General features: G+C 38.4%; 1 protein-coding gene across 1 annotated transcript in view; it reads left to right on the top strand.

Moving 5' to 3' along the window:
* Positions 1-13,425, top strand: part of FAT2 (FAT atypical cadherin 2) — a 98,822-nt gene that overhangs the window by 63,909 nt on the left and 21,488 nt on the right. The window contains exons 7-10 of the mRNA XM_032239060.1: positions 4,165-4,304; positions 6,815-7,090; positions 7,334-7,544; positions 9,082-13,137. Coding sequence (XP_032094951.1) covers positions 4,165-4,304; positions 6,815-7,090; positions 7,334-7,544; positions 9,082-13,137 — 4,683 coding nt within the window. The remainder of the gene's footprint in view (positions 1-4,164; positions 4,305-6,814; positions 7,091-7,333; positions 7,545-9,081; positions 13,138-13,425) is intronic.

Genomic DNA, 13,425 nt, shown 5'->3' with positions numbered 1-13,425 from the left:
GTATGTTCTTGCATTAAGCTGCTTACTTTTACTAAAGGATTTGTCTCAAAGAGACAGTTTTAGCAGAGTGAATTTGCTCTTATTCCCAGAATGGGACTAGATCAGTTTTCCTCAGTTACGGCCTTCCAGGAAGGTTGAGACTCCAACTCCTAGGCACCTAAGCCAGCATGACTAGGCATTTGTGGAAGGTGTATTTCCCATACATCTGGAGAACAAAAGGATAACGAAGAATAGGCTATATTTTCTTTGAAAATTGGAATTTGGAACCAGAATTTCCAATTTCCATTGCTGAGAGAAGGCTGTTGTTAAGTCAGTTGCACCTGATATTACAATCTTTAAGTAAATCGCTGCACTTCTTAAGTAAATCATGCAGTTGTTAAGCCAATCCAGTTTCCCCCATTGACTTTGCTTGTCAAAGTTGAAAGCCAGCTGGAAAAGTTGAAAATGACCCCAGGACACTGCAATCATCATAAATACATGCCGGTTGCCAACCGCCCAAATTTTGACCTTATGGGACTGTGAGGATGCTGCAATGGTCATAAGTCACTTCTTTCAGTAATGTTGTGATTTCAGATGATCGCTAAATGAATGGTTGTATATTGAGGACTTCCTGTATTTAATTATTGTGCCATCAGTATCATCCTCAATGAGGTGTACTTACCCATCCACATCTGCCTTTTTTATTCATCCAATTTAATCTGTGTGGCTACAGAGGGATATGAAAATCAACATCTCTAAAGGAATCATTTTTGTAAACTTTCTCTGAGCTTTTGCCTTCATCACAGAGGTCAGAAGGAGCAGTGAACCTTTACATAAGTAAATTGTATGGCAGAAAGGAAATTAGTTGATTGTGGGGAATTGGTTTGTTTGGAGCAGAATCTAATAGTTAAGTAATGCAAAAGCAATAACACTTAGACTTACATACCACTTCACAGCTTTACAGCGTTCTCTAAGCAGTTTACAGAGTCAGCATATTGTCCCCAACAATCTGGTTCCTCGTTTTACTGACCTCAGAAGGATGGAAGGCTGAGTCAACCTTGAGCCTGGTGAGACTCGAACTGCTGGTAGCAGGCAGTCAGCAGAAGTAACCTGCAGTACGACTCAACATTGTAGTTTGCATTATAGGTAGCCCTCGACTTACAACAGTTCAATTAGTGATCATTCAAAGTTTCAACAACAAATTATGGACATTTTATGCCGAGGTGGCGCAATAGTTAGAGTGCAGCACTCTAGGCTACTTCAGCTGACTGCTAGCAGCAGTTCGAGTCGCACCAGGCTCAAAGTTGACTCAGCCTTCCATCCTTCCGAGGTGGGTAAAATGAGGACCGAGATTGTTAGGGGCAATATGCTGACTCTGTAAACCACTTAGAGAGGGCTGTAAAAGCACATGAAGTGGTATATAAGTCTAAGTGCTATTGCTATTGCTATTTTTCACAGTTACAACCTTGGCAGGATTCCCATGTGATCAAAATTAAAGGGAAAAGGGAAAGAGAGCATGCCTGTTACAAATTAATTTTATCTTTGTGGCAGTTTCGCAAAGCCTGAAATTGGGAATACAGAAGGAAATGTAACCATTACTTGCATGCTGTGTATGAACTGAGGAATCAATATTCTTTTACAGTATAAAATGAACTTAATGGTCCTATGAGAGACTATTTCTTAGAGTAAGCACATTTTATTGTGGAAATATTATATAGTGTATCAGTATAGTACATTTTGTAGTACATTAGTATAGTAATATTTTTTTAAAAAATTAGACTGTATCATAGTAGCATCTGGATGCATGCCGTCCCATTCACTCTCTAATGTAAGGATGCTAGGTTGATTTCCAACTATCCTGCTACCTTTAGACTAATTATTTGCCCCTGCCTCTTGACCTTTTGACCCTAGGACAAGCCTTTCATTGCATGAGCATTTCATTGCATGAGCATTTCAGTATAAAAATGTGATATGTGAAATACTGTATTTTTCAGAGTATAAGACACACCTTTTCCCCCCAAAAAAGAGGGTGAAAAACTGGATGCGTCTTATACACTGAATACAGCATTTTTGGCCTACCAAAACCCTGCCCCCTTTGCAAAAATGGATGTACAGAGGCCTTGGGAAACTTGCAAAGTGCTCCTGGGGGCTGGGGAGGGCAAAAACGAGCAAAAAATGAGCCGTTTTTGCCTCTTTTGGCCCCAGGAGCACTCTACAAGCCTCCCAAAGCTCTGCATTTTTTATTTTTTATTTTGAAAAAAATGCGGCATGCAGAGGGTTTGGGAGGCCTGCAGAGTGCAAAAATTTTCTTTTTAATTTACCTTTTCAAAATCATGGTGCATCTTATACTCCGGTGTGCCTTATAGTCCAAAAAATATGGTAGTTCTGTAAAACAGAGACTAAAATAATTAAACAGGTTTATGTATCTAAACAAAGTTTTCTTTCTAAGTGTGCCTTTGTGTCTCTGAAAGAGTGTGTTGCATGCCATGTAGTGTGCATTATAAAATTCAAATATAAATACAAGGCAGGGAAATAAATAATCTTTATTTCAGAAATTGGCAGAGCAACCCTCTGATTTTTCTTCTCCATTCTGTCAGGATCATGTGGGAGGGAACAAAAAGTTTTGGAATATAGTCTGTTCAACATTGTATTGGTTTTTCCAAGAAATATGGAACTTTCCTATTATTGCTGTATGGGAGACCGCAAAGCTTTATTCATCATATTGACCGTAATTTCCAAATTTTGTGCCTCCCTTTACCCTTTCATCCCTTTCACTTGCCTCCTTAAACATTTGTACAAGTTAATGTTCTTACCTGTCTGCTCAGATAAGTCAGCTGCACGTGTTCATTCTCACAAACATCACTATGCAATATCCTTTAGCCTTTTTTGTTTGTTTGTTTTTCCTATTATTTCTTCCTATAATGAACATTTGCTTGATGTTCGCTTTCTTGAGTTTTTCCCTTTTTACACCTTAAATCATTACTGAAAAAGCAAAAACATTTTGTACAGGGGACATATTTTTTCCCCAGCATTCAAAACAATTACTTCCCTTCCTTATGCGTTATGCTTCCATGGTTGTTTGAATTATATGAGACATTCATTTATGAGTCAAATAGACAATCATTGATTACGACTGTTTTCTCTCCCCACACCCACTTTTATTTTCTATACGGCACTTAGCACACTCCATTTGAAGTATATTTTTTAAAATTTAGAGGCTATATACTTCCCCCCTCCTTTTTTAAAAAAAAAGTAAGGCCATTTTCATGGTCAAGAAAGACTGCTTATACTGTCCTATTTCTGTTGTGGGGATTGTTTAGCAGGAGTGTGTTCTTTCCTTCCCCCCCCCCCCTTCTCTCTCTTAAGGAATCTCTCAATAGGGCAGCTGATAGTAATTCCTCAGGTTGTCCTTCAGCTTTATTTTACTGCTGCAACTATGCTCTTGGATGCATAGAATTTGGGTTCTTGACTCCGTTTGATTAAGAATGGGAAAATCAAATGCTGCCTAATGCCTGGGGTATTCAGAAATAAATCAGTCAGACGTTGCCTAGTTGGAGTAATGAAACATCTGCAAGAAAGCAACCAAGCTCAGAGAGCACCATCAGACAGATTCTCTGCACACACACACACACCTAAATGTTCGCTCGCACATACACACACAGAGAGCCCAGTTTCTTCCATTAAAGAATTACAAAAAAGGAAACCAGCAGGAGGATGGACTGAAACAGGAAACAGGGCAAGCCTCAACAGGGCATAAGCAGGAGAACGGAACTGGCTTAAGCATTGCACCTTGAAGTGGAGCCAGAATATATGCTCTCTCTGCCAGTTTTCCCCAATATTCCCTGCTCTCCTGTCTTTCACTTGTTGATATCAATCTCCTCCCTTTACCTTAAGTGACACTGCATTACAAGTAGACATTACCTTCTTAAGTCAATACTGGATATAAAGTAAATAAAGATCAGTGGTGACAATAGAAACCTTTCACAGAGATTTCCCCACCCAACTTTTATGCCATTCTGCTTCCTCCCTCTAAATGTTTCTAATCAAACTCCATGAGTGAGCTTGTTACAAATGCTGCCAACAGCAAGGATTACTTTCTTCTGGTCCTCCCCAGGAGAGGATGATGTTCAGACATCTAGCCTCCATCATAATTCTTTATTTCTAAAGTCCTCCCTCTCTTCTAAGGTGGTGATGATGCTATGAATTTTGACATCGAGAAGAGCACTGGCAGCATTGTTATTGCTAGAACTCTAGATGCAAAGGAAAGATCAAACTACAATCTCACCATAGAGGTCACAGATGGATCAAGCATCATTAAGACACAGGTCAGTGCCACAAAGTCTAATTCAAAGTCCAGTTCGGTAATATGAACAACATTTTCATAATTGTCTGTATATAGTGCTCACTGTAACATTTTTCTTTAAAAAGTGGTAGATATTCAAATGCCAATTGAATTATTGCCTCAAATTTAGGGTTAAACGTTCTCTAAAACAATCAATTTACCCAGTTTTCATGATCTGGTGGATTTGAACCAGTCAACAAAATATTGTCTATAATATAATCTCATTTGAGGAAGAAGGGTCCAAACTACTATTGGTCATTCACAAATAAACAACAGAGAGATATCCTTACTCAGAGATTCTTTCCTAAATTTCTACTTCAATAATTGATGATTGGAAATCCAAAAGGATTGCAAATCTACTACAAATCCACTTCTAATTTCAGACTCTGCCAAGATCCATTGACTGTGAGGAAGGTGAGGTATAGAGTTGGTTTTCTTGTTTTACTTCCTTCCTCATATATGACCAATGTATGTTCCAATAAGCTGCTTCAATAGAGCCTTATCTAACTGGAATTATAGACATGTGTTCCCTCTCTGACTATTGCCTTCTTTCATGGTAGCTGAGGACTGAATTATATAGAAGTTTGCTTGTATAGAGATCTTTTAAGAAAATATCTAATCTGATTATTAGCTCCTTTAACCAATAATCTAGTTTGATCATTAATTTATTAAGGGCTATGAACATAATATATAATGTAGAAAAATGTTATATATTAGGGTAATCAATACTGAGAGTGCCTTAGGTCACTGTCATTTTGAATGTCTTAAAACAGAGGTCTTCAAACTTGGCAACTTTAAGACTTGTGGACTTCAGCTCCCAGAATACTGGGAGTTGAAGTCCACAAGTCTTAAAGTTGCCAAGTTTAGGGACCCCTATCTTAGAACTTTAGAACTTAGAACTGCTACCAAGATTCATCTTTGGATGTCTTGGCTAACATAACAATTCCAGTCCCAGGAACTTCTTTCTCTGCTAACTTTAACATTTATTATTGGATAGGTAGTGAACCTGCTATTGCAAATCATGGGGTTGGGTTTTATTGAAGAAAAGAAGTCCTTTTCCAAGATGAGTCCCAGGAAATGTGCTTTCTTTGAAATGTTGCCTCTAATAATATCCTCTAAATTCACACTGCCCCAAGCTTGTTGTCTTTCAAGCAAATCTTGAAGACCTGGCTCTTCCCTCCCACCCTGGGATGAAATTCTATTTCCATTGGTTGTTTCTTATATAATTAGGCCTTATCCTTTTTAGTTTTCAATATTTTTACTCAGGTGTAGTCATCTTATGATGCATGGTGGGGAGGGGAGGGCATTACCAGTTGTTTTTATAATAAATGCCTAATGCTAGTTGAGTTGTGCAACTCCATACATTTCATAAAACAAATAAGCATTCTTTAATTTGATACTTGCTTCAGGGTAAGTATATTGAGGCAGCCAAACCAGTCACTGCTCTATATTCATTTTGTTTCTTCACCAGCTGCTGCTTTCTGGCATCATTTCATTCTTCCTCTTTCTCCTTTACTATTACCATCTCAGTGTAGTTTGGCTAAGTTTCCATTTCATTTATCTACTGTAATAAGCTAGATGATTTAATTTTGGGATGAAGTCCTGATATCATTACAATATATATTGTGCCATCAAATCAAATCAAACTGAATACCAGCATCTGTCATCTTGGGATATCTGCCAGACCACCAGAATTTGAAACTTGCCTTAGGCTCATTTTATTATCTTCTTATGCAATCAGGTGCTTACAAGTACAGTAGAAGCTAGATTTAGCTGCCATGGTAATGTTTGACCAAGGTATAGTACTGTTAGTAATTCCTTATGCAGATTCTCAAACCATAAAGATGACTTACCACAAGATACATTGTGCAAAATCCCCTCTTCCACGAACAAACTGGAACTGTTCTGCATTAATTCATCAACAAAAATCACAGCAGCAAATAAGGTGACATGAATTTGTACATAAATAAGCATGAGAACTGTGAGAATAAGGAAAAGCAGGATAAACATCAGAAAGGGGGGAAGTGGAAGTGTCATCATTGGGAATTTGTTTGCATAGTGTTTCCGTACAAATACACTTTTGAAGCAGTTTGCTCAAGGTAATGGAAACCAAGGAAAAAATTTGAAGGCTCTAAAGTGAACAATAGAAACACATGTTTTAGGAATTAATTTAACTCATGGAACAGACCATGCACACAAATTGTGTATCCGAAGCCATCTTAAAAGATTTTAAAAAGAGTTTTACAGTATTTGGCCTATGAGAGATGGCCACACTTGGCCACAGCAAGATCGTTCATTTTGAAATGGTGACTATTCACCTTGTTGAATCATTCAATTCATAGTAAAAGTATCAGAATGGCAAAAGAAGAAAATAAGTAATGGAAAAGTTGCTTTCTTAAGCAGCACTTCACTTGTACCATCATGGAAAGGAGACGCTTATGTAGCCCTGTTATTGACCTTCTCTACTGCTTGCTTTTTGTCCACTTATCATAGGCTTACATCCATGTGATTGACATTAACCAGTATCCACCACGGTTTTTGGAGTACCACTATGAGGCTCGCATTCCGGAAGACACGCCCCCTGGGACAGAATTCCTGGGCGTCAGTGCAGCGGACCAAGATCATGGGAAAGGGTTGATCTACACCCTCCATAGCAGCTTAGATCCTAGAAGCCTGAAACTCTTTCAAATAGACCCAAGCCGTGGCACGCTTGTGACGGTATCAGAGCTTGATGCTCAATCCATGCCATTACATACTTTGACAGTGATGGTACGTGAGGAGCAGAAAATATGTGATTTATTTATTTAATTTCTACCCTCTTCTGTCTTACCATATGGGCTGTGGGCAGATTGCAGCAGGGTTTCTAAAATGTGTTTGTTGCATTCCCCCCCCCCCCAAAAGGTGGATAAAATGAGAAGGAATGCATTCAGAATTATACTGCAAACTTAAATCTTATTTGTGATGTAAGATTGTTTGAACAAAATATCTGTGGTTGATTCGTTGGTTGTTTAGGTACGAGACCAAGATGTCCCTATCAAGCGAGACTTTGCCCGAATTGTCATTCATATTGAGGGCTGTAACAGTCACGCTCCACAGTTCACCAGCCTCCATTATAAAGCAGAAATTCTGGATGTGTCTCCGATTGGCACAGAAGTTGTGCAAGTCCGTGCCCTGGATCCAGATCAAGGAGTTAATGCTGAAGTCCACTATTGCTTTGAAGCAGGTAAGGCACCTATGAGCACTGGCTTTTGAAAAAAACTTATATGTGTATGTGTTTAACTACATCAATGATATATGTCAGCTAAGTATATTGTTCTGAATCTTCTATATATATTCAATATTAAGTAGAATAAGAAAATTAGAGCCAACTAGTCCATGAATACATTCTGTTGTTTCCCTTTTTCTAACCCCTAACACTCATCTTGTGAACCAAAGGGCACATTTGCTGTTAATATTTGGGAGCTTCCTATCTTGGGCTGATGTTTCTTGACTCAAAGCATCAAATCATGTACAGACTAAGTCACTTTGGTATCATTTCCCCTGGTTCTATACCCCTCTCACCTTTCTGTATCTGGAAATCAAACGCCAGTTACTTTCCTTTCGATGAGCAAGTTTTCCTGAATATACATGCTCTGTGGGGGGGGGTGTGCATGCTTGCCTGTGCCTGTGCACATGTGTGTGTGTGTGCCTGTGCCTATGCGTATGTGTTTGTAAGAAACAGAGATAAATTAAAGTTATACACAAATTGAACTTACATGACAAAGTTCAGAGTAGAAGACTTCAGGCCCCAAATAGTCCATAGGTTGCTTGACTTACCTGAAAGCAGACAGTGAAAACTGATCTCAAATGACCGTAAAGTCAATGAAATGGCACAACTGCACTATAGGAAACAAATAAATAGAAAATATAAATAGAAAAGGGAGATGTTGAGAAAGAAAATAAGAATTTAAACTAAAAAATCCAGCTAGATCTTAAGCCAGCAATGTTTGGAATACAAAATAAAAGTTTTACTGTAGCAACAGTAAAAAGGATAAAAAGAGAAGTCAAACACCTATTAGAGTTAATGCTAAGGATTGGCTCATTTTGAAGAGATGATCTTTCCTTTGCAAAGTATCCAGTGATTTTCAGCTGCAGAAAATCCAGTGTTTTGCTCAATCAAAAAGGAACAGTCAGGGCAAAGGAGGAAAACCGTACATTTGAATTAAAGCAGGGAAATGTGTGAGGAGCTTACTTTCAGAGTGACTGGAGTATTGACAGAGGGTGACGCCATTTTTTTCTGCCTTCCAGAATTGTTTGCTGGAGATATTTTGAGAACAGGGTAAGAAAGTGAACAGACCTGCTTAAAGACAACTGTCTCTGATAGTATCAGTGTCTCCAAAGTCATCAACTGGTACACTTTAATTTATTTAAGAGAGAGCTTAGTAAGTGTGGCACAATGACATCATCAAAGCAAAGGGCTAGAGCCAGAATATTCAGCTTGCATTGTTATTTTTGCTTTCAGAAGAAATGGGTACATTCATGCAGGAGAAATGTAATATACTTATTTTCCATGTCTTTAATTTTAAAAAGACCAAATTGGCCCCTCCCAAAAACGGCAACACAAGACTTTTTTATCTACTTAGAAAAAAAATCTACTTCTTCCCAGGGACTTTTTAAAAAAAAGGTACATTTAAGTATAACAAATTAGTGTGATGGAAAACAATAAACATTGTAGAATTCAACTATGCTTTTTCATTTAAGATTTGTTTGTTTGTTTTCAGGGAATAGCAACGACTTTTTCACCATCAACAAGTTATCTGGAATTATTACAGTTTCTCAGAAGTTAGATCAATCCAAGCAAGAAAGATTTACTCTCACAGTAAAAGCAGAAGATCAAGGATTTCCCCAGCTGAAAGATTCAACTACTGTGAACATTTATATTAAGCCTTCTGATGCTACTCCTCCACACTTTACAGAAGAAGAATATGTTGTAGAGATCAGTGAATCTGCAATCATTGGCTCTCCAGTAATCCTTGTTTCGGCTATAAGCTCTTCATTTGTTACTTACGAAATAAAAGCTGGAGATAAAGATGGCTTTTTTTCTATCAATTATCAATCTGGACTTATCTCTACCCAGAAGAGCTTAGATTTTGAACAAACTTCATCTTACCAACTGAAAATTCGGGGCACCAACATGGCAGGATCATTTATGGATGTTCCAGTGTTTGTTTATCTCATAGACCAAAATGACAACCTGCCTATCTTTGATAAGCCTTCTTTTATTGGTTGGATCGATGAGAATATTCTATTTGGTAGCATAGTTATGGATGAAAACAATGTACCGCTAGTGATAAATGCAACAGATGCTGACCAAGATTCTAATGCTTTGTTGATTTATGAAATTTTGGAGACAGAAGCCGTGACTTTTTTCAAAATAGATCAAAATGTGGGCACTCTTACTACTTGTGCTGATATAGATTATGAACATAATGCAGTTTTTCACTTTGGTGTCCATGTACATGACAGTGGCAACCCCATTTTGTTTGCTTCCAAACCTGTTCAAGTCACCATTTATATCAGAAATATAAATGACTGTCCCCCAGTATTTACCAAAAGTTTTTATAACCTTTCTGTGATACTTCCTATTCATGATGGTATGGAACTTTTAAAAGTTAATGCAGAAGATGCAGACTCTGAAGTAATCTACAATATAGCTGAAGGGAACCCTACGAATACTTTCTTCATCCACAAAACAACTGGTGTTATCTCTGTGCTAAATCATACTAATGTAGGAAACTATCATGAACTTACAATTAGAGCTGGAGATGGTTTATACGTGGCCAGTACATTGGTCAGACTACATTTTACTGAACCGCAGGACAGCATTTTAAAGTTTGATCAAGATGTGTATTTAGCTACAGTAAAGGAAAATTCCACAGAAGTTCAAATTATTATTGTTCTTGGTGTTATTGGGAATCAACTGAACGAACCACTTCTTTACTCTCTCTTGAATGGCACCGAGTGGTTCAGAATGATTCCATCTTCAGGAGTGCTACAGACCAAGAACGTGAAGTTTGATCGTGAAATTCAAGATGTGTATGAAATAGCAGTGGAAGTAAAAGATATTAGAAATCCACCGGGGGTATCTCAAGCAATTGTAAGAATAATAGTGGATGATATTAATGATAATCCACCCCAGTTTGAAAACCTACCTTATTATATAGCAATACAGGCTAGCACTGAGCCAGGTAATATTATCTTTAGGGTTTCTGCAACAGATCAGGATCTGGGAAATAATAGAGTCATTTTTTACTCCTTTGTAGACGACTACCAGCTTTTCTGGATTGACCCCCATTCAGGAGACATCTCACTCAAAGAACCACTTGATTTCCAAACTTTAAATAAATACACACTGAGTGTTATTGCCCGAGATGCCGGTGAGCCTCCCTTGTATGCTGAGGAAGAGATTACCATAATGGTAAAGAACAAATCTAGCCCCCTTTTCCAAAATCTCTTCTATGCTGCAAAGTTGCCTGAAAGCAGTCCACCCTACACACCCATTCTCCACCTCCAGGCCCGAAGCCCTGAAGGCTTACGCTTGATATATAACATTGTGGAAAAAGACGCTCTCAGACTCTTCCATATTGATTTCAAGACCGGCATGCTTATGGCCACAAGCCAACTGGATTATGAATCTGATACAAAACATACATTTACTGTCAGAGCTACAGAAACAGCAGCGGGTTCCTATTCAGAAGCCATTGTGGAAGTTCATGTTGAGGATGTCAATGATAATTTTCCTTTATTTTCACAGACTGTTTATACTGTGTCTGTCTCAGAAGATGTGCCAGCTCATACCCCTGTAATTCAGCTCTTGGTTACTGATCAAGATTCAGGGTTGAACAAACTCGTTTCGTATCAAATTTTAGAGGATCGCTCGGATGCCTCAAAGGTCTTTAGCATTGATGGCACCACTGGTGAAATATCAACAACTCGGGGTCTAGATTATGAAATGAACCGTGAATTTCATATTAAAGTGAGAGCCACGGACCATGGGCTGCCCCCACTCAGCAGTGAAGTTGTTGTGATAGTCAACGTGCTAGATATCAACGACAACCCACCAAAATTCAGTCAACTTCAGTATCAGGCTAATGTGAGTAAAATGGCCAGCTGCAGTCAGGTTGTCGTAAAGGTCCAGGCTTTTGATCCTGACATCAGAGATACTCCTAGACTGGAATATATGATCCTTTCAGGAAATGAGAAAAGGCATTTCACAATTGACCGCACTTCTGGTATCATTTCTACACCAAACCACTGCAAAAAAAGTCTGGAATCTTTTTACAGTCTTAGGGTTTCTGCTTCGGATGGAGTTTTTAAGACTACTGTGCCGGTCTACATCAACACAACTAACGTAAACAAATATAGCCCAGCATTTCAGCAGGATGTTTATGAAGCCGTATTAGCTGAAAATGCAAAAGTAGGAACTAAAGTGATTGAGCTGTCAGCTATTGACCCAGATGATGGTCCTTATGGCACCATAAATTATATCATCATAAACAAGCTTGGTCAAGAGAAGTTTCTAATAGACGACAAGGGGCGCATTGAAACATTGCAGAAACTGGACAGAGAAAATTCTACAGAAAGAGTTGTTGATATTAAAATCATGGCCAAGGATGGGGGAGGAAAGGTGGCGTTTTGCACTGTCAAAATAATACTTACAGATGAAAATGACAATCCACCTCAGTTCAAAGCTTCTGAATACTTTTTGTCTATCCAATCCAATACGAGAAAGGGGTCTCCAATCATTCAAGTTTTAGCTTATGACGCCGATGAAGGAGTAAATGCTGATGTCACCTACTCTGTTGATACAGTGGAGGAAGTCATTGCAGACGATGTGATTGAGATTAACACTGTCACAGGTGTTGTCGTAGTCAAGGAGAGTCTCAAGGGACTGGAAAACAGAACAGTGAAATTTAGAGTCAAAGCTGAAGATGCCAAGCCTCCCCACTGGCATTCAGTTGTCCCAGTGAAGCTTCAAGTTGTTCCAAGGGAAGTGTCTTTGCCAAGATTTTCTGAGCCATTATATACCTTCTCAGCATCTGAAGATCTCCCAGAAGGTTCAGAAATAGGATTAGTTCGAGCTATAGGAAAAGAACCCATCATCTACAGTCTGGTAGAAGGAACCTCTGCTGAAAGTAATGAGGAAGAGATATTCACTTTGGATAAGCAAACGGGGGCCTTGACTGTTCAGAAGGCAATGGACTATGAAAAGATGAAATGGTACCAAGTAGATGTCTTGGCTCATTCTTCATATAAGAATACCAAGTTGGTCTCTTTAGTATCCATAAACATCCACGTAAAAGATGTCAATGATAACAAACCTATTTTTGAAGCAGATCCTTACAGAGCTTTTGTTATGGAGAACATGCCAGCAGGGACTCCTGTGATTCAGGTAACTGCTAACGACCAGGATACTGGAAGTGATGGGCAAGTGACCTATAGCCTAGGATCAGAATTAAGCTACATCAGACATCTCTTCACCATTGATAGTGAAAATGGCTGGATCATGACCCTTAAAGAACTAGACTGTGAAGTTCAGAAAAGCTACAGATTTTTTGTTGTGGCTTCAGATCATGGAAAGAAGATCCAACTTTCTTCTCAAACTCTAGTAGAAGTCACTGTCACTGATGAAAATGATAATGCTCCAGAGTTCTCCAAAAATTTTTACAAAGGATCGGTTGTTGAAAATGCTGAGCCTGGGCAGATGATTACCATTCTTAATACTATTGACAGAGATCTTTCAGAAGAAAATAGACAGGTTGTGTGTTACATCACTGGTAAGTATCTATATTTTTTTAAAATTTGGTAAAAAAGGGAGAGGTTGCTTTGGATAAATTTACTTAACTTTGAAAAACACCCTTTTCTATAAATTAATTTTGCTGATATCCCTGCAGTTCCAAATGTAAAATGATTTTCATTGTTAACAATGGCCATTTGATGTTACATATGTCTTATCGGGAGGTATTTTGAGACTAAATGTGTAGAGAAATAACTACATGCCGATATTCCTAGAAACAGTATTTTCTTATATAGAGATCTTCTACACCAGGCTCAATAATTGCTCT

Source organism: Thamnophis elegans, chromosome 2, assembly GCF_009769535.1.
Source record: "Thamnophis elegans isolate rThaEle1 chromosome 2, rThaEle1.pri, whole genome shotgun sequence".
NCBI lineage: Eukaryota > Metazoa > Chordata > Lepidosauria > Squamata > Colubridae > Thamnophis > Thamnophis elegans.
This window is presented reverse-complemented; position numbering and strand designations above follow the sequence as displayed.